Source organism: Pleuronectes platessa, chromosome 12 (assembly GCF_947347685.1).
Source record: "Pleuronectes platessa chromosome 12, fPlePla1.1, whole genome shotgun sequence".
NCBI lineage: Eukaryota > Metazoa > Chordata > Actinopteri > Pleuronectiformes > Pleuronectidae > Pleuronectes > Pleuronectes platessa.
Genome location: NC_070637.1, coordinates 22,930,106 through 22,953,021, shown reverse-complemented (window position 1 = coordinate 22,953,021; position 22,916 = coordinate 22,930,106). Strand labels below are relative to the sequence as shown.

The following is a 22,916-nucleotide window of genomic DNA, read 5'->3' as shown; positions in this document are numbered from 1 at the left end:
CTGTACGAGTGAAACAAACTAAAATCTGAGAATCCAGAAAAAGAAGCAGGTATATCGAGGTTCATCCTGTTGGAGGCTTGAATGAGATCAGGAATAGTTCCACTAATTGACTTTCAGATTATAAAGTAGACGTGTTGAGGAATTTGTTTGTTGTATATTACATTTTTTTTGGAACAACATGAATTTCAGGTTTAAGGAGATGCTTGAACGAGCCGTTCCTCGATTCAGAACCAGGACCAGTTGACTTCCTCTCTTTCCATCACTCAGCACTTTAGTGCATCGATGCTTGTGTGTGTGTGTGTGTGTGTGGCGGCTCTTTTGGGTTCAAGTGTGTGTGTGTTAGATAAAATACATCAGTCCGGGTCATTACCAATTCTCAGGACAATTTCTCATCCTCGCCCTCTTCAGATGTCGGAAGTCACGAAGGTCACAGGGCCGGACGCCGAGTGCTTCTCGGGTTACCCCCGGACTCGACCGACAGGGCGGAGAGATAGGCCTCGTCGTGGTAATTATCCTATCACCTTTCAACCAGCAGAGACTAGCAGCTCTGATAATGCAGCATTAATGGGAAACGCAGGGGGGGGGGGGGGAGTGATCGATGGACAAACGACCCGTAACGAGGGGCTGGACACTCGGAAATAAAACGCTGATGATTTATATACAGCTAACGACCTCAGCTCATTGATACAGTTAGGAAATTATGGTATTATGTTTATCTACAATAAACCAATGGGTAAAAAATAGGGTTAGGGGTTAGGGTTACTCGCCAAGGTTTTAGATTGTTTCACATTCTTAGATTTTCTCTTGTTTACTCTCTTGGTAACGGACCATACACACGTCTGAGTCAGCAAAATGTACATCACTTACAGTTCATCATAAACACAGGAGCCACTGTGTCGACTACTATAAAAAACATAACCCAGATTCAAGCATCAATTCACCAGCTCCTGTTAAACCTCAGAATTGATTTGAAGATATTATTGGGTGTATGTTCATATGATAAGACCTTTGACTCATCATTTTCTGGGATAAGAAGACACCTCTTGATTCTGGATTAATTAAGAGGTGGACGTTTTATAATGCAAACAGCCAACTCAGTGTTTGGGCATAATCCATATCTTACTAAATCAGTATCTTCATTATCTTATGACATAAAGCATAACACAGTTAACGACAAACGGGATAGAAAATAAAATGAAACTCCTTTTATAAATTTATAATTTGAATTCTGTATTTCCTTTTGATTATAGAATGTTTTTCTAACCAAGCAGCCACTGTGTTCTCCCTCCTTCCTCTGCTTTGTCTTCATCTGCCTCAGTTTCTCACCACTGGAGGCTTCGACTGTACGAACGTGCCGAACATCAGTCGAGCAGCCGGCCTGTCGTCTCCCTCCTCTAATTCCTCCATTATGTCACTCCTTCACTCCATCCATCAGCGCGCAGCCCGCATCCCACACGACACTCATCCTAAAATATCGCTGCTAAAAGTCTGCTTCAATTTAACGGATCATAAGGCCGGAGCGTGAATATTTAGTGTGTGCGGGGCGGCCGCCTGGAGATTTAATCCGGTGTGCTGCATAATTGATGGAGAGACATTGGGAAACTCACAGATCATTAAATGTGATGGCAGATTTGCCAAACACTCCTCAGAATGGTTTATGCTCAGCGTCCTGTCTCCACTGTGTGTTCTGTGGAGAGTCGGCTCCAGAAAACCGGAGTTGAAGAAGATGAAGAGCCGAGACTTCAGCTTCTTCCTTCAAACGCCTGAACCGGAGAATAAACTGACTGGGGTCGGGTTTCGATTCAGTTGATCTCTGCGACACTTAAGACATTTAATCAAAATCAAATCTGCTACAGAAATAAATGGATCCTCACTCGCCCCCCCACCCCATCTGTTCCACTAAGTTTCAAGAAAATCTGTTCAATCGTTTTTGCACCATCCTGCAAACAAACACACAAACAACATGTAACACAACCTCGTTGGCGGAAGCAACTGTCCGTTGTCACCCTCGGAATCGACCCCGTGTATATCCCCCCCGCCCCCTGAGCCCCCTACCTGGATCTTGATTGGCCAGCTGAAGTTGGACACGTAGACGTAGAAGGTGATGTTGTGGTGGAGCCTGAAGTTGAACTTCTCACAGGAGAGGCTGTCCCTGTGCTCCCGGATGTTGGTCCGAGCGATGACGGGCATCTCTTCACCGGAGATGGTGCCGGCTGCGAGCGACAGAGAGAAGATGGAGAAGAGGATTTAAACCGAGACAACGTTGGAAAGAAGATTTACAACAAAGAGAAGTCTTTTACACGCGGAAGAGAAATCCAGAAACAATCTGTGGCAGTTCAGTGTCTGTCAGGGCTCGTGAAGGGTAGAGGGACAAACAGTTATAAGTGTGAGTGAGTTTTATTGTGTTTCTGCTTCGGAGGTTTAATTTACTGTAGCGAACACAGAGAGAGCAGCAGCCGCTCGTGTTTCTGGTGTTTCCAGAGAGGACGAGTCACTCAGAGGCGACAGGAACATTCACCGACTTTGAAAAGCAGAGAGACGTCACTGGTTTGGTGAAATGACAACAAAGATACCAGTGATCTGTCAGCGCATGGAAAGGTTGAGGTTTGCTATGAAGCTGCTCCATTGTTTCAGTAAACATCTCTGCTAACGAGGTTATGGCTTAATTGCTGAAAAAACTATAAACTGACACAAACAAATTTGCCTTATTTCATGTGTTGAGGACAAAAATCAGATCCTGCTCCTCAGCCACTGGCCTTTAAAAATGATTTTCTCTCTTTCTCACCAGTTTTAACATTTCCAACCTTCTTCCAGAGACACCACAGCGGCTGAGGCCTGATCAGCAGGCAGGTCCCTGATCTCAGACCCTGACACAACTGTGGGGGTTGGTGAGGATGATGATGATGGGGATTTGGACACATGAGAAACCAATGGAATAACAAGTTGAAGTGAATTACCTTCACATTTTCTTTCTTAGTTATTACCTCTGCCCAGGAGGTGATTTCTCCTCCTGTTTTCAGCAGGATTATGTAAAATCTACTGAACCAATCTCAGTTAAGCGTGGTGGAGGAACGAGGCCTGGGTCTGAGAGGGGGGGATTCATTCTGGTGCAGATGCAGATTCATCAACACGGAAACATCTGGCATTTCTCACCATTTTCCTGAATCATTTTAAGAATGATGCACTTTGATCTTGATTAATGAAAAATGTCTATATATTTATATTATATATTTCTACTTTAAGAACCATGTGTAGGATTGTGTATTCGCTGAATAGAGTGACATATTAGTTTGAACTGAATTTACAGAAATCTATTGCACATTGTGATAATAACAGGGAGACATGGCCTCATCTGTACTTTGTTATTTGGACATGTGCCGTCAATTTGACAAACATGACATTTAAGACTGGGAACAAAACCACATGAGACCAGAACAATAAAAAACAAAACGAGTGACTCGTCTGCACAGTGTGAACATATCTTTACAGAGATGTTCACTCTGTGCAGACGGTGAGAAGTGAAAACAGTCGGGACTTCATAAAAAACGAGAGCATGTTAAGTTTCCTGAGTTTGTCTGACGCTCTGTATAAAACATTTCCAGCACTTGTTTTATCAGGGGCCACTAAAGAGTCTGTAATAGACTTCACACAATCGCACAAACAATCACACACACACACAGATACACACACACACACACTCACAAAGAGAGAAGGCCCACAGTCCCCAACTGAAGAGGCTCTGGGCCCCCAGACGCTGCCAGTGTGAAAGCAGAGCACTTTTATCTTAATTGAAATCAGGAGGGGAAACATATTTAAAATGCCCTGATGCCAAAATTCAAAACAGCGTCGGATGTGTTTTGTGAGGAAGTGGAATCCCTGTGAGGCAACAGGAAGTGGAATCCCTGTGAGGCGAGCAGGAAGTGGATCTGACCCTTTGCCTCGGCCACCGGCGAACGATGCTGACGGAGGAATTAAATCTTCACACACGGGCGGATGAAGAGCTTCAGAGGCCGACTACTATCACACACACTTCAACAATCTGATTACATGTTTTTATAAAAGCTAATTTTCTTTGTCTTTACACGGAACTGAAATTTCTGAGATGCCCCAATTTAAAGACTCATTCTAGATATGGCCTCTAACCATTTCTTAGCCAAATTCCTCATCAGCTTAGAATAAAAAAATGTTATTAGTGGAAATATCTACAGGATTTGGGGAAAATGGTATTTGATGCCGATGACAGAAACTTTTTAAACTCCAATACGATACAGGATAAGCAGGAGAATATGGATGGAAGAGCAGATGGATGGTTTTCACATGTATTCTCTTGTTTATGGTTTAAGGAGCTTGGGTTAAACATGCATTTATTTTTGTCTGCTTTTATTTACTTTGGGGCCAAAGTCGTGACTGATTTGTTTTCTAGAGATTTCTCTTTTCTCCCAAAAAAATAAATAAACACCTGCTTTGGATTTCCCAAACCTGGAAACTCTTCTTGTCTACAACATGTTGTGTTCAGTAACAATATGCAGCCCTGAGCAGATGTCTCAGCCCCTAATAAAGAAATAACTCATGTTCTGTACGTATATAGAAGCCAGAACTCCTCAGAGAAAAGAAACCAACACTATTTATTTAGATTATTCTCTCAAGACTTAAAAGACTCAAGTGTAAATAGAGGAGATTTCTACCTGTGGAGCTTAAGGACCAGGTGATGTTGAGGTCGAAGTTGTTGGAGGCGTTGATGGACATGTCAAGATTTTTGTTGGCCTGCAAAACAAAAAAGGTAGAGTTAGGGTTAGTGGAACAGTGTGTGAAAGAGACATAAAGAAAGTTCACAATGTTTTCAGACACAGTGCAAAGACAAAATCCTTCTTATTCTCATTTCTTGATTTATTTATCGACCACTGTGGAAACTTGTGATTCCATGTAGTTGTTGCGCTGGTTGTTTCACTCACTTTCCTCCAGGTCTGTTGACCTTTTACACTCGTGTTCATCCATGAAGTGCAACAGGAGAATTCTCTGCTGCACCATTTTAAACTTGAGCTCGTTCTTCTCCTCAACTTGTGTCACCTCGGGCTCTGACTCTCTCTCTCCCTGCGTCGTTCCACCGATTTAATCTGCGATGCTTCAAATATTCAACTTTGACTTTTACCAGAACAAATCTTTCAGCGGCGAGGAGGAAAAGAAGGTCCAATAAAACTCTAGAGTCTCTGACAGCAGGTTCCTATTTATAAAGAATATGTGTTGAGTAGGTTCTTCTCATCGGGACAAGACGTTTAGGTTGTAAATCCAGAAACGAGGATTCAAGCTATGTTTTCTGTTCACTACACAGTAAATTTGGCATAAACACGTCACTGCTGATTGGTCAACACCTCCCACACTCCCACCAATAAATTTGTGCAAAACAATGCACAGTTAACCATTCGTAGAGACAGGAGCTAAAGCAAAGTGTTTTTGTGACAGAGGCTGAAAAGAGGAGCTGCAGCAATGGACAGTCTGAGGAATGAGGTTTTCTGAACATTAGAGCCTGTAAACCTTTTAAAGTGATGACACAGCAGAATACCTCTCCTAGTGTTTTACCTGTTCGGGTGTAGCCATGAAGTTGATGGCCGTGTAGTGACGGTCGTCTTCCTGCAGCAAGCTGAAGGTAAACTGGTAATCGATCAACAGGTTGTCTAGACAAAAAGAGAAATGAATTTGCTTTGAAAATCTCCACCAGTTATTGTTCTATTAATCACTTGTTTCAATAATTGGAAGAAAAAAAAATTGTGGTGTTTCCGTCTCGGAGCTCACTCGGTTCCCTTCAGAAGGAAAAGAACATTTCAAACAAAGTCTCCTACTCAGGTTATTTTTATTGACACCAGCTTCAAACTCAGACAGATTTATGAAAGTCAAAACTGTGGGAGCGGAGGAACAGGAGTCGATATTCAATTAGACGAATAAGGCTACAACACTGTGAGTTCTGCTCAAAGATCACATACAGCCACGCGATAAACAAGCTGCGTTCACATACCTGAGAACACACTCTATTATGTATTTCAGCATTAGTTGGATAAATATGACCACGCTCGACGAGGAGGCCGCTGCCTCGAACGGCCCGATCAATAGAACAGGAGCGAGAGTCTGAATAATCATGTTCTCTCAGAGATTTAATCATTTCTGAAAGCAGCTCCAGCTGAGCGACTGGAAGCCGCTCTTTGTCAGCGAGACAATGGCCGACGTCGGAGAGCATCACGGCGATGCAACATCTGGACAGACAGCAGGAGCCACGCCGGGTCACCTTGTCTGCGGGAAGCACAGACGGAGAGAGAGACGGCACACGGGAGGATAACCGGGAGGAAAACCAGGTATAAGTGTGTGTTTGGTGTTTGTATCCAAAGGAAGTTCAGGTCAATGCAAACTTTTTCTTCTGTTTTTCTCCAAAGTTTATGATATCTGAAGGTTTCCAGAAGTTCTCCTTCATGTTTGGAAGGGCATGGTGAGATGAGGGGTCTTCAGCTGCAACATTCACCTTCACCACTAGGTGTCACTAAATACTCCACACTGAACCTTCAATGATGTCGGATGTCATGAAAATTATAAACTGACCCACTCACTGCCAGTGAGTGACTAATCATCCAACAACCTCTTACTCAAACAAACTAGCGACCACACAACTGATTTCTGTTTGCGTCACTTCCTGCACTGACCACGTTCTGCGAGTGATGACATGTTTGTCGTTCCAGCAGATGATTATCGTTCACACGTGTGGGGCCGTGTCCTTATGTCCGTGCCATGTTGCTACTTACTTGCTCAGAATATGTCTTTTATCATATAAAAGGGTGAGCATGTTTGAAAACTAGATTTTCCCCAGAAGGGAACTTTAACACTGACAGTGACTCTGCAGGAGCCTTTTTAACTCGCGGAGAAGAAAAACTTAGTGTGACACACTGTAAAGAGAGAGAGAGAGAGAGAGAGAGAGAGAGAGAGAGATAGTTGTGTTAAGTTATCACCTTCCTCTCAACTGTTCAATCCCAGGGCGTAACCGAGACGAAAGCAAATTATGTTCGACAAACACTCTTGTTTTGTTCAGCCTTCATGGCGAGTTAGCCCGAACAGCAGATATCATCACATCAAAGATAATATTTCCTCTGAACATCTCTCTCTCTCTCTCTCTCGCTCGCTCGCTCCGAGGCAGACGTGCACCGCCGCTGCTCGGTTGTTTATCCCACAAGGGTCGTCTGCACCACTTCACAGTATTTGGGCTTTTTAGACTTCATAAAAAGAGGATAGGGACCAGTGTGTCTGCGTGTTTGCATATTCTTACACGTCTGTGAATGTGCGTGCACGTGTGAGTCGCTTCCTGCATCCACCTGCAGCTGGTGAGTCTTTACAGGTGGGCCCGTGTCTGCATAGTTAAACAAACAAATGAGAGTACGGCACGAAAAACAAATTACCGCAGTCCCTCTGTGTGTTTCCAATATGTTTGATTTCAAGGCTGTTAGCGGGAAGAGCCTCCGCCAGGTTTAAAAGTTCATCGCAGCTAATTACAAATCCCATCTGAGAAATCTGACAGCGGTTTCACTTACGCAGTCTCACTCCGGATAAATCGTGCCGAGGTAACACTGAAGGTATTACCCATCCCCACATGAACTGAAATAGAAATAGTCCCTGCCAATTTCTCAGGTTCACAGATGGGTGATCTTATTACCATGATATGTAAGCTGATTCAGCCGATATGAAACAAAGCACTGTGATGGGGAATGAGAAGCCAGAAGAGAAAGCCCTCACCCGGAACATAATCTGATATCGCAGCGCCCTGTTTCACGAATAGAAATCCAAAAATCAAGCGTGAACTCTGCTTCAATGTCAGTGTGTCTGAATCTCTCGCTGATGTTTCATTTAATGCTTGTTAACAACTCATTATTTTCCATTTGCAACAGCTGCCTGACGGAGCGCGGGCCAGACGCCGAGAAAACCCGTTAGAACCGCGGGAGTAAACACAAGGACAACTCCGATTTAATACCAGAGCCGACTGGAGGTCAAGGTAAACCTGGAGGTAATTTATGCATGGGGTCACATGACCTCGATTTATTAGAAACTCAATTGATTTGAGGGATGGATTCACATAATGATCAGTACCACCAGTGTCTCTACTGGAGACTGTTCACTGATCCTACGGCCGTGAAAAGTCAGAAAACACCTGAAAATCAATACAATTTCTAATGGAGCGGAGGACACAACTATACACACAAACACACAAACACACACACTAACCCACTATAATTCCACAATGATCTTGTGGTAGAAGTGGATCGTCTCCTCTGCAGTTAGTTGCATTGTTACAGAATAAACTACAAAGGAGAAACAGCGATGGTGGAAAGTAAAAGCCGGGATTTGTTTTTTCTGGAACAAACGATGAAATGGAACTGAAACAGGAAGGAGGTGACGCCTTTCATTCACCGTTGAGTCATGTGACTGATAAGAACCAATCAGCAAGAGAAGGGGGGCGACTGTGTCATTTGCGTCTTTGATTGTGCGTCATGTGGAAGAGCAAATACATTACAATCATCTTGAAGCATCTATAACAGCTAGAGCCTGATGCTGCAGTAGAATCAACAGTCACAAACCACATTATTAGTACTTAACCTCTAAGTCTCTGAGAAGTGAATGTGCATTTTGAGTTGGGACACGGTCACTGTGCACGTTTCTTCAGGTATTCATGTGTGTTAACATTTTCCAAACTGAAACTGATCCAGAATCAGTCTTTAATTCAGTCTGTCAACAGTAACTATTTGATTTGATCAAAGCTTGTTGGCCTTATAGGACCAATTAATCCACTTGAGATAGGCGTCCGGACAGAGAGCCTGTCAACAAACATCGGGCGTCCCGGACTGAAGCAGGATCGAGGTCTAATGAACGGCCTGAGGACCTGAACGCTGCCGCCCGCTGGTTGCTGCTGTGCGGCCACTTTGAGCTCCGAATCTGCAACAAGACTCCCTCTGTGTGTTCTCCCCCGATTCGTGTCGTCTACCACTAATTGTCCTTTAATTGGGATTGTGAGGCTGTCAGTAAATATCGGAGCCGCTCTCCTTTGGCCTGACTAAGCTTTCCCAGCAGCCCCGGAGGCAGCAGGCTGCGACGACTGCAGCCCGACTGGTGTGAGGCCGATAATTCCACTGGCTGCTGGTCTCTCCAGCAGAAGTGACGGGGCACTTGGTGGCCGTCCCTAATTAGACGTCCCCTTGTAGCTGACTGTGATGGAGTGTGACAGCGGTTTATTAAAGCGTTGTCCTGGTGATGCCTGCTCATAAATGCAAGCCTGACTGGGGGCAAACTCATTAAATAGCAAAGTTGCTTTTCCATCAATTGACTGGTGGTTCAATATGACAGCGTTAACTCAACCGGGGCATCACTCCCCCCCCGCGCCGCGTCCTCAGACGAGGAACACGGCTGTCGATAGCTGAACGCACACATTTATCAGCCTGATGAAAACATTTCATCAAATTCAGTTCCTGACGGCTGCTTGTTAATATGAAGAAGAACAACTTTCTTTGTGGGATGTGACTTTATTCTGTATAACTCTGTTACATTACGTTAAAATGACAGACTTAAGATGTTTGGCTTAAATGATGAAAGTATTTTTTCTTTCTCTGTCTATAAGTAAAGCGTCCGAACACAAAAATTAAATCCTACTGACAAATAAAAACTGTGGGGATTAACAGGAGGTAGTTTATGTCTCTGTGATAAAGGAAAACACATAATAGAATAGAATAGAATTGAATGCCTCGTTTGTTATTGCATTGACAGTTGTATTATTTATAGTTATTTCTATTAAAGTAACTGGAAAATAGAAAAATATCAAACTTTTCTGTGTCAAAACCACATCTTTAGAATCATTGCAAATTGTTAATATCAGCTGATGGAACAAGTTGGATATATTTTTTATCCATCATATCTGTGTCTGACCCCGATATCCATATTGTTTGGTCTCTTATAAATGTAAATAATGAAGATAAAAAAGAGTACATAGATGCAGTGGTTTAAAAATAAAAGTGGATTATAAAACGTCTTCTTTTGCACCAACCAGTTCCTACACGTAAACCAGGATGCTTTTGTAAATTGTTATTTGAGTTTAAGCTCATTTTTGCGATAGCACTCAGATAAAATCTTTTCTAGAAGTGGGGGTCTAAATGGAACTATAGCGCCTCCCAGAGGACAGGAGTGAGGGATTTGTACTTTATTATGTTAGTGGCCTAATACGCATTGGGTCCAGTGTTTGTCCTGGACTTCAGGAAAAGTGTTGTACCATTGCATTTGGGCAACAAATTAATTTATTGCCATGAATAAGGGACGTCTATTATATATACTAAATGAAGAATGTGTGACCCTTCGCTCTGAAACATCTGACGCTTCTGGTTGTCCAGACTAGAACTCATGAGTCTGCTTCTCATCTGACTTTGACAGCGCACCGCTATGCAAACAGCTAAAAGAAGAAAGAGAAAGAGAGAGAGAGATAGAGAGAGAGTGTAAACTACTAAACGTGAGATTCAGAGCAGATGTCCAAGGTGCTGGACTTATTACATTCAGCTGTTCAACCTCGAGTGGTTGTTTGGTTTCTGTAATGGCCTTTTATTCACCTGAAGAAGAGTCTGTGCCAGGTGCTTAACCTCTGCCCACGGACTCCAGGCGCCCTGAGTGTTTAGTGTGAGGTTTGCTTCTCTGGAGGCAGACGAGCAGTCAGATGCTGCCACGTGGACGGAATACATCTGAAGAGCCGGCTGTGAGACGTAACTTCCAAAGGGTCCTATTATAAACACTGAGTACGGCTGCGTTACTCCAGGGGCCTTCTTCGAGAAGTCCTGACCTTCTGAGGAGTAAAGCCGAGTCGACCGAGCTGCACCTCCCCCCCGACAGTCCACAGAGCGTTCATAATACCATCATCACAAGCTGCCGTCCCCGGACAGAGAGACTAATGGCAGCGTTCTTCAAAACTTTTGGGGCTCTGAAGGTTTGTGTTGTGATCCTGGAAATATCCTGCTCCTAAAGCAAAGGGTTGTTTACGACATATTGCAGCCACAGACTTAATAAAGAGGGTCGACAAAGGGATGGAGCCGTTTTTAACAAATAAGTTTTACGAACATCACCGTGATAAGAACTACCGATAAATCTATTAGAAACATTTACTCGACGTCTACTTTTACTTTTGAGTTTGGTCCATGTCCCATCTGCTAACATGGAGGAGCAGGGTTATTGGCCTATACTGCAGCCAGCCACCAGGGGGCAGCTAAGACACTTTGGCTTCACTTATGATGTTGTGTCGATAATTAAATTGCTTAGTGTCTTTATGATCTCAACATGCTTGCTACCATAAGCCAACAACCTAACTCAAAAGTTGCTATTAGCTAGCATATACTTTTATTAAATCCGTAAAATCAATAACACATAAACAAAATATAATGACCAAAGCAAAGCTAGCTTGAAGCTAGCAAGCTATCTCAAACATTAGCTGATAGTAGCCAAATATGCTTTCCCGTTAAGATATTAGCTTTCCACTAGGGGGCGGTTCGGATGACTTGGCTTCACTTTTAAACATCTGTCATGTCGGCCATATTCTTTTACAGTCGATGATCTCCACGTGCGAGCAAGCTGCGTTTGATGACAGCCAACTACATGATATTATTTGCACAGTTTATATTAGCTATGTCCTAAAAGCTGAGGTAAAAGGAGGTTAAAGGTCCTGATTGTGTTTTTGTTGTCTACATTTGGTGCAGAATCTTCAGTAAAGACAAGACTGCGTCTCCCCTCTTTTCATTCATCACCTTCTGTCCAATTATATTTAAGGTTAATATTGACCTCAGCTGTAATCATGGCTGCTTTCCGAAAAGTACAAGCAAATGGCTTTTAAATCAGTAATTTATCCACACACGCTCTGTGTGTGTGTGTTTGAGTGTGTGTAGGAGAGGATGGTGTGTGCATCCATGTGTGTGGGTCGGAGTGTGATTGCTCTTGTTCAAACAAAGCTAGGCCCATTTCACCGACAGCAGAAAAGATAATGTCACATTAATGATGGAACATTATGTGGTTGAATACATGGGAAATACACACACACACTAACACACACTGCAGCTGACGTGGAGGGAGCCATGCATCCACAGACCTTAAGAGCCATTAAAACATAAAACATGTGCTTTTACATTTCTGTCTCTGTGTGCATGTGCAATTATCTAGAGCCCTTTCACAACACTGGGTATAAAGGCACTGGTGCCATCTACTGCCTCCAAAGTGGAGAGGGTGAAAACAATAAATTTATAATTTGAAGTGTTTCAACCTAAAACATAAAATGTGTCAAAGGCCGGAGTAAACTGGATTTTTGTTGTTATGCTAACAAAAATAAACACGCAGTTAAAGTGCCCATATTTTGGCAATTTATGGTTTATAATTTTAATTTGTGGGTTCTGCTGGAACATATTTACAAAATGCTATCTTGAAGATCATTTTTGTCAGGTGGGAACCACAGACTTTATACAAAAAGTGAAGCCAAAGCATTATGATCGCCCCCTGCTGGCTGGATTAAATTTCCGATTCTGTGCATTACAGGAGTATGTCAAATTATGATTTCAAAATAAAAGCCGTGCAGCAGTAGAGCTGAATCCATCTCATGATCTCGGAACAGAAATGCATCTCGTGATCAAACACATATTTGAGGTGACCGGTGCAACCCGTGCTTGACTCCTCTGATTAATGCATCATTCAGAACGTCCATCATTCAAACGGTCACAGCCTGACTCACATAAGAGCTATATCCACAGTGACAGGACCTGGACTCCAGTTATGATGTTAAAAGCCATGTCGGCAGGTTATGAAGTGAACGGTTGCATGTATTTGTGTACATGTGTGTGTGTGTGTGTGTGTGTGTGTGTGTGTGTGTGTGTGTGTGTGTGTGTGTGTGTGTGTGTGTGTGAGAGAGATGCAGGGTGAGCGAACATGTGCTTGTGTGTCACGAAACATCTGTTTTCACTTTCCTCCCTCGTCTGCCCTTTAAAGGGAGAACGGGAAATTTGTTGCAAATGAGCTGAAGTCAGTGTGATGGCTGGTCTGGAATCAGGTAAACAACGTCCGCTCTCACTCCGCTACCTGCTGCTACACACTGTTTTACTTTGTTTTCACTGTTTTACAGAAAAACATAATAAAGACGTGATATTGTTATTCGTGAAGTAAGATCTAAAGTGGCAGGTCTGTACGTACTGTGGATATTTATGACTTTAGACTGTGACCACAATCTCCCCCTTATCTTTACTCTGACTTAAAGCTGCCTACATTTATACAAAAGGATACTCAGATGGTTTAGAATCAGACTATGTTCATAATCATGTTGTAAAATAGTCTGACGATATTTGTTAGATGTTAGGATTTCATGACATCGTGCCATAATCAGTGTGTTGGAATGGTTATTGTTGTGTCCTGAAGCAAAAAGGAGCTGAAAATGCTAAAAGGCCGGCAGGGGAAGAAATAGTTTACTGCAAACACACAAATACAGATACAGAATAAATAAATAATGATGGATAATAATCCTCTGAAACCCCCAAATACAAATATTACTGTGTGCAATACTTGTGTAGATACAATGAATTGTGTTCATCTGTATGCCGAGTCATCAAAGAGTGTAGGACCAACATTTACTGTCCGCTGATGTTGCTTCAAGTAAACTCGAACCCTAAAGGTCGGGAGGAGCCGTGTCCTCACTGTCTGCTGTCAGGGAACCTTCTTAAGATGCACAAATAACAAACATGGGGCATGGAATCGCACTGTATGCACACATTACCTCTGTGTGTGTGTGTGTGTGTGTGTGTGTGTGTCTGTGTGTGTGTGTGTGTGTGTGTGTGTGTGTGGTTTACTTACAATAACATGTTCCTCTGAGGGGGTTACCAAGGTAACGGTTCTCTGAGTCACATCTGGAGCGACGGAGGAAAGAGGAGACCCGGGCGGAGAGTGGAAAAATAAATAAGAGAGAAAGAATAAAAAGACATTAACATTCAACACAAGCTGAGTTTTTTACAAAGACAGAATTGTATTTTAGGAATAAAGCTTGTGTGTGTGTGTGTGTGGTTGTGGTTGTGTTGTTGTGTGTGTGTCAGGTGGGCCCTTTGCTGCGGGTATTTTGTTTCCCCAACTCTCTACGAGGTGATTTCTTATGAAAGTCATAAGAAATCATTGTATTGTGGGTATAAAGAAATTACAAGGGGAGAAATTCTCATCTTAAATTTTCTCTCTTTCAAATGTTGAGTTCTTTCTTTATATTGACATTAGTCAGAGCTGGATCCTGATGAATAAAACATGCTTCTGACAGTGACAAGACCAAACCACAGACATTTCATTTTCATGGATATTCTTAATAGAAAACAAACAGACAAAAACAAGCAGTGTAAAAACACATTTCTCGGACCCTGTCAGTCACTGTCATCTTCTCATTTGCTTTCCATTTAGACATTTCAGCCACTTCTCAGTTCTTCAGACGGAGGCTGAGCTTCTCTTAGAGACGCTGATGGACAGTAATTGGCTGTGGTTGAAAGTTGTGACCTTTAGCTTCAGGGAGAGTCTCTGATGACCAGTGAGCTCCACCACAACACAATTAGCTTTTAAAAATTGATTTTCCAAGTAGGAATCTAATGAATTTTTCACTATACATACATAACTGGTTTGCCGGGGGTTTCGAAGGGGCCGCGTGCACTAGGAACTTAAGGGCTCTTAAGAATAATGTAAATTTCAACACTCAGCAAATGTAATTAAAGAGAGAAACACCAGGGCTATGGGTTTTTTTTCTCCATTTATCGTGGAGGACTGATGTGAACGGTTTAGAGCCCATTAAAGTGTCACGATGGACCTGACGTGCACCTGAGGTGGTTCACGCACCAGAGAGGAGATGATTGGCTGGCAGAGGAGAACAAAAAGCCCGACTTCCACTTTGAGCCGAATGGGAGAGAAATGTTCAGAATGTGACGAGAGGAATGACGGAAATTATTATCATAATGTCAGAGCTTTTAACGTGTCGTGTTTGAAGAACGTTTGCATCAGTGATGGAGCAATTTAAATCATATATCTCTATGTGTGTGTGTCTGTGTGTGTGTGTGTGTGTGTGTGTACATGTGGAGCAGTTTAACAAGGGAAACAAAAAGTGTTGATTGACACTGCAGCAGCTCGATGAAATTCTAGGAAAAGTCTTTGACGAGCTTTTAAAAAAAAAACGGACGATAAATCATCCACAGGCCAAAATAAGTGGAAGGGAGGCAGAGGGCAGGTGAGGTTTACAGCCCGGGTGTTTGTGAATTCGCTCTCGGCACCGCAGCAGGTCACAGAGCAGCGCTGGATACTGAATATTTCATCCTTCTATAAAACCTCCGGCCAAGGACAGTGTTTTAAACCTCAGCCGAGCCGCCGCCCTCCGTCTGAAGTTTACAACAGCGCTAAAACAAAGAGTCCAAATAAGACCGGTTCACCTCGAGATATGAAAACCACTGATAAAGTTCCCTCCAGGATGCTGAGCACTTATTCTTATGTTATGGCTTTGATACAGAAAAACTTAACAGATACAACAATAACAGATAAAAGAGACAAAGTTTTGAACTAATAAATCAATTAATTTTACCTCCAACAAAGATGATATGTTTGTTTGGAAGCAAGATTATACAAAAACTACAGGATGGATTTCCAGGAATCCAAATAAAAATCTTGATGTAGTGAATTTTAATGTGGCCAAGTAGAAAGCGGGACAACTCCTGTTAGCCTGAGATGTAGCTACTATTCCATCTATAGTACAAAGTTAAATCCAACATGGCGAGCCGCGGAGAAGAGGGATGAGCTGTCTGAAAGAGGATAAACTGACTGGGGAGTGTTTTCTCTCACGGGGGAGACGCAGCGACAACACAGAGCGAGGGATGGACACTTAAGCTGCTTACTAAGAACCTATTGGGGACAAGATGCGGGTCACACAGGACTGGACAACCTCATCCCCACTTAAAACACACGGGGAGTCAGCAAACACACACACACACACATCACACACACACAACCGCATACACACAAATACTAGATTGTGCACTTGCTCTAAATCCGTGCAAAGGCATAGGGACTGGAGATTAAAGGTCACAATGACATCATGTCTCCTGCTTGTGTGTGTGTGTGTGTGTGTGTGTGTGTGTGTTATAACTGATGATATTAATATGAAGTGTTACAAACAACACTAAACATTCCAAAATTTCAAACCTTCCTAAGCTCAAACACAAACTCCACAGTCAAAAACAGAAGGAAGATGCAAATTAGAAGTCAATTAGTGGAGTTCTCTGCAAACCGAGGAGTCCAATTAAAACAGCGTCTAGATAATCAAACTGTCAGGTGAGGCAACGAGAGGGAGAGCGGGGGGGGGGGGGGGGGGCTTAACAGCAAAAGTCCACACATGTTTAAATTAATTATTCGTGAAAGTCGTAAATTAAAAGTGAAACTATGACCAGTGAGAAACAGCAGGACAACATCTGGTGAGCATCGCACCGTGTTCCAGTCGTCTTGACCTGTCACCTTCACATTCTGATCTACCTGTCTGTGCAACAGCTGTTACTGTGTGTGTGTGTATGTGTGTGTGTGTGTGTGTGTGTGTGTGTGTGTGTGTGTGTGTGTGTGTGTGTGTGTGTATACACAGTACACATACACACGCAGATATGAATTCAAGTCAGACTAAAAAAAAAAAAAAAGGAAGCCATGTAATGGATCAGCCTGATGTTTGCGAAATATTAAAACAATTTAATTGGTTGGAGAAGAGAAGAAGACTCAACTCTACTGGAAGAGATGGTTGAAAATAAAAAGGAAATAAAACAAGTTACCGATTTGAAAGCAAAACAGCTGCTTTACCTTAATGAGACCCTTATTTCTGATGCAGCATTTAAACCTTGAAACGGAAAACACACACACACACACACACACACACACACTGACACACACACACATACACACACACACACACACACACACACACACACACACACACAACCTGACACACACCTGCTGCAGCCTGAGGGCGCTGCCATGTGCTCTCTTAGAGAAATTGCTCGTTCATAATGACAAACACACAGGCCTGTATGTGGCGCACCGTTCTGGAGTGACTCAACCAAAACAAACAGAGCTGTGACAGAGAGACATTTAGAGAGACAGGAGGAGGAGGAGGAGGAGGAAGAGGAAGAGGAGGAGGACGAAGAGGAAGAGCAGGAGGGGTGGCGGAGAGAAATCGGAGGTGAGAGCAGCTGCAGCAAACAGGCTTAGAGATGCTAAAGTGAACAAACACACAAAGCTCAGCCTCCAGAATGAGGAAATATTAGTGCGCGCTGAAAAGAACTGAGGCTGAGCGGCTGATTCCACTTCCACTCCGACTCAGCCGCGGCCGGGGGATTGTTCAAGATTTGCCAATATTTTACTGGCATATGCTAATGAGCCCTGAAGTGAAGCCGTGTTTCTCTTCATTATTCAGTCGTTCTCTGCAGAGCGATTACACACATTGTTCCAGATGACTCAAGAGTTGTGTTACCAGTGAGCAGTTAATGCTTTTTTTTAAATGTTTAATAGTTGTTTCTACAGTCGACTGCCATTTGTATTTTCTGCGTCAATTTCAATTACGCCTGTGAAGCATTTTCCTGGAGCCATTTTTCATCGTGTTCTTGTTCCTGATCAGAAAAGTTGTGATTGGCTCAGAACTTTAAAGAACAGAGACAAAGACTTTATGTTTCAACCCTCAATAATTATTATGGACATCATTTGACTGCTTCTTACAAAGTGTTGCAATGTTTACAATATAAATTCTAAAATACTGTCAAATAAAATCATAATACCAAAGACACAGAATGTAATTTGAGATGTAAACCTCCACCTGTGTGCGTCTGTGCAGGTTCAGGATCAGTAACATGTGTTTCTGTGCAACATGTCAGAGAGACACTGATCCCCCCCGACAGGAAACATGTGGAAAGAGTCTGAGTGAGCGACGGCTCGGCCTCAGTTTGAGTCACATTAGTGTCACGAGCTGAACTGGAGTCACTGGAGGGGCGTGTAAGGTCAGTGAGAGGCAGCGAGGGGCAAAGGTCAAAGTTAAAATATTCTCATTTGAATGAATGTGTGTCTTTGTGTGTGTTTATCACATATCATAATGTAAACTTGACAAAAATAATCACACATTCCTGAAAATGTGTAATTTATCTGAATATTTCTTAGTTTTTCCTCTAAATAAAAGAAAGTCAATTTAATTGCAGATAAAATGGAAACTTCTCTGCAAAAATCAATTTGACTAATTAAACAATGTGCGTTTAAAATGGGATAGTCAGGAAATATTAGATTTATTTATTCTTTATTATACATGTTGGCTCCACAGACTGTTTATAAAGATGAATGACATTACAGCTCCCAAAAGTGAAGCAGATCATCTTGATCGCCCCCTGGCTGCTGGCAGTAGTACTGGTCATAAACCCTGCCTCCTCCATATTGATTGATGGGACATGGACAAGTATTGCCGGATAAATTAAAGTTTGTTTCGCTGCCTCAGAGTTTATTAACCTGACGATTTCAAACTCTAAATAAACAGATTAACTATAGGGAGCTGTAAAGTAGTGAGAGCTTTTACAAGCACGAAGCAAAGTTAAGAGCATCGAACACACACACACACGCTCAGTTAGCTATAATCAATGACATCACAGTTTGAACAGGGACTCTGATGGCTACAGTTTGTGGTTTCATTGTACTGTATGTACTGTACACACACACACACACACACACTGACACACACACACACACACACACACAGCGCCTCTGCTTTCTAGCCTCGCCTCCTAGATTTATCGATGCAGCAATTTTCAGGCTGTCTCTGTTGTGCGTCGCTCGGCCAAGCCATTTAGGATAGTGTACTGTACTGGCACAGTCAGGGGAAAACACACACACACTGCAATCACAAACATACACACACACACACTGCATACACAAACACACACACAGCAACCCTTTAATTTAACGACCAATCATAAAACCGTCACTGTCAGATTTGGACACTAGTGAAAACATATAGGATTATTTTATATTAAATAAATCCCTTTCACCTAAATCTGACACACTGGACCTTTACTGGTTGTGGTGGTATACTCACAGCTGACACTGGTCTCCCTTGATGCCCTTGGTGGTGCAGAAGCACTTCCCAGTGTTGACGTGGCACACGTTGGCATGACTGTTACACTTACATGCTGCAGACAGACAGACAGAGACAGAGAGGACGTGTTAGGGTCATAGTGAAATCTATCGTGAGACAAGGCATCAACACACAGGTTTTTTAAGGAGAAGTTAAGGAAGGAAGGAGAAGTGGAACCAAGAGAAAAGGTTGAGGAAGGAGAAAAGAGGCAGATCACTCATCGTTCTCACTAACAGGTGATCAGACACGTTTCACTCTTCAACAGCAAAACTGAGCTTGATGCCCTTTTACCTCCATCAACCTCAAAACTTATTATTCTCTCAAAATGATGCGTTTCCTCAAACTGGAAACTGTCAGAAATGGTTCCTGGACAAAACAAACTCTTTGCTGGAGATTCAGTGTTTTGCAGCAGGAAACGTTTTTCTATTTCTTTCTCTAAGAATAACACCGTTGTTAGTTTTTGTTAGTGAAGTCTTTATTCTGTGTAGAAATGAAGAAATCCTGGAAACCCTTCGGTGTGAGTTAACATCCTGGTGAAATGTGGCTTTTTGGAAGCTATTTATCTTTGAGGTTTTCTTTAAAGCTGTGGTGATTGGTGCATCTAATCTTTTTAACTGTTTTATAATGAACGACCGGGATGTGTCCGTCTGATTCACGTGGGAACCGGCCTGTAATTTAGACCCTAAATCACTTCTGCATGGGGCGAGTGAGGGTGGACGTGAACAAGAGCCTCGTCCTGCTTCCCTCCGAAGGAACCGACTTCTTGCTTTGATGTAATTCTTTCCAATTGGCTCAGAGACAGGAGCTGCAATAAAACAGTGTTGTTCTCAGGTCAAGGTAAAGCCAGGGCACCGGTAGATAATGAGAGGAAAACAAACTCCCTCTTCCTCCTCCTCCTCCTCCTCCTCCTCCGCCGGGGAAGAGAAACTGATTCCACAGCTTACACAGAGCGAAACAAGGTAACCGACTTAAACGCTGCTTTAAATATTTGGAGACACGCAGCAAGAGGAACCCAAGGTTTGCAGGGTGGAGCATTTCAACAGGCTAAAAGTGGAATGGATGTTTTTCAACTTGGAATCAGACGAGTCGACAGAGGAGGAGGAGGAGGCGACAATAACATCGCAGGAATACAATTTCAGTCCATTATTTGAAATTACATTTCCCCGTCGCACGGAGGGAAAACCTTCCCTCAGATGCATATTGAAGTGTAATGGCTTCACGGATAAGAGCAAGAAGAGGCTTTTAAACCGGAGATAAAAGACGAATCACAGGTGTGTGAGGAGCCTGCTCCGGGTCGGTCTGCAGCTCACACTGAATTCATTTTGAAAACAGTCAGAGGCAAACAAAGGACAGAGTTTAGAGACATTTAGAGACGAGACTCTGAGACACAAAATAAACAGAGGTAGAGAAGAAGAGAATGATTTAACTGTTTCTCCTGGAATGTTCTGCATGAGAGAACACAAATGTCTGAGCGAGTGGACGCGTTGATGAGGTTTCTAACACGTGACGGACGTGGACCTGGACGAATACAAATATCTCAGGATGAAGAAGAGGAAGAGCCGTACACGTAGAAGACAAAGAGGGTTCTGGTGATGAGGGCCGACACAGGTGTGGATGAGCTGTAAACAACAACACTGATCTTTCCACAGCAGAATTTACACGTCATGTCCGGCCTCCTGCTGCTCTACAGGCTCCGCCCCTGGCCTGAAAGTTCCCCACATGTTCCTGTTGTTGTGAACGAGTCGGACCCGGAACAATCTGCTACTGCTGCTTCACAGGAGAAACAATAACTACAGAATGTACCTGCACATACTTTTTCAGGATAGAGAGTTCAAGTTTGAAAACCGTAAAGTCAAAAGCCTCGTTGTGGGATAAATGAAAACACTCCATCAGAGAACCAGTCTCTAAACCAGTCGCTCTGTGACAGAAGAAGTTAAATATCAGAGTATATTCTCAGAGAGATATAAACATAAATTCCCCCCCCCTGTCTTCAAACAAACATGAAACCTGTGTATAATCCCCTCAGCAGTAAACACCATGCTGCTTCCATCCAGAGGAGAAGTCTCAGCTCTCTGCTCCTCTCTCTGATGAATGTCAGGATATAAAACTACTGCAGCGTTTCATCTGCAGTTACACAGACAAGTTACAACTGCTTGGAAATCAAGGATTGATTTGGGAAACACGCTCACATCTCCGATCCAATAACCATCGAGCTGAGGGCGAGAGGAATTGAATCTGTCACGGTATTAATCTTTGTTGAAAAATATCAAACTACAGTCGAACCTGATATTGAACCATAAATTAAAATCTGAGATATTCATTTTGTCTCATTTAACAGCTGCTGGGTGATTGGAAACTAAATCATTATATAAAGGCTCCAGATGTGAGATATTTTACAAACTGTTTTACATCAATACACCGAGGATTGAACTAATGATGAGGCCAGTGGCTGCTCGTACAAACAGGTTGATCTTTACAGGACGTCAGTCAAAGACAACATGTTGGTAAAGTAACATGTAATATAAATCATAGCACAGAGATGTGTGTGTGTCCCGGGCTCAGAGTCACATCCTGGGCAGGCTGCATTTCAACACAGATTAAATCACAGCAGACTAGACTGTCACATTTCAAAGGCTCCTTCAACTGCAGCCGACAAATCAGTGCTTTCATCACCAAGAAACAAAGCCTCCAAAAGGTGGAGCTTACTCTGTTTAATTTGATTTGATTTAAATGTAATTTCTTTCAAGAATTACATATAAAACCTGTTTTTGTTTTCTGTTATATTTTCTTGTGCTTTAAATCAAACTGAATATAAAGCTGTGCATTATATTTCGTACACACGTCTTAAGCATAGAATGAAAAATAAACCCATTCATTGAGACAGTCACACGCTCGTTCTAAACACGGGGATCCTCGAAGCAAAAATAAGCACTTGACTCATACGACTGGTTCACAGACACAATCACATCCGAGTGCCCAGAGGAAGTGAACTCAATTCAGAGAAGCAGGGCTGGAGGTGAAGGATGGAAGGAGCCGGGAGAGTCAGAGAAGAAGAAGAAGAAGAGGAAGAGTGTGAAGAAGAGGAGGAGAGAATGAAATGGACGAGGGAGAGAGAGCACATCCCGCAGCACACTTGCTGACAACGCAGAAACGAGCTACAATAAAAAGGAAACCTGATCTCTGAGCAAAAAAAAGGCTGATTTGATATAAATCATATTTCCCTAGACTCACGCACGACCCCTGAAGAGAATACAATTTCTCACCCCGCTGCCTCTGCATGTACACACAATACAAAAGATGCCTGTTGTCAGGGTGGGTTTGAATGTGTGTGTGTGGGTGGGAACGAGGCCGTCTCTGAGTGTGAGTCTGTGTGTGAGTCTGTGTGTGTTTCCGTCAGAGATGAGGAAATAAGTCAGTGAGAAAACATTAGAGAATAATCCTCTGAGAACCTGTTATCTGTTCCTCCGCTCGGCTTCGGCGTCTTATTCCCGAGGGGCGAGCACTTAGAGAACTCAAGGAAACTTAATGGGTGCAGGAAAAACAGAAACTCAAAAGGTCTTGTGATGATCTAAGATTCTCAAGAAGTGTTTTGTGCAGTTGAGCCCAGAACCACATGTGGAGCCTCCTCTGACGCTGATTCATCTGAAAACACTGTGTACGTGTAAATGACAAATGCACAGGAAAACGATGGTTTTGCTAACTATCTGTATTAGTGTGGACAGGACGTTAA

The 22,916-nt window shown here is 42.8% G+C and overlaps 1 protein-coding gene across 1 annotated transcript in view; it reads right to left on the bottom strand.

Annotated features, from left to right (window-relative positions):
• Positions 1 to 2,055: 2,055 nt before the first annotated feature.
• The window catches only part of atrnl1a (attractin-like 1a), a gene marked incomplete at its 3' end in the record, with an annotated part of 100,176 nt that continues 79,315 nt past the window's right edge, over positions 2,056 to 22,916 (bottom strand). Inside the window, 5 exon segments of the mRNA XM_053435845.1 lie at positions 2,056 to 2,213; positions 4,686 to 4,764; positions 5,578 to 5,672; positions 13,879 to 13,931; positions 19,148 to 19,241. Of these exon segments, the coding sequence (XP_053291820.1) occupies positions 2,056 to 2,213; positions 4,686 to 4,764; positions 5,578 to 5,672; positions 13,879 to 13,931; positions 19,148 to 19,241 (479 nt within the window).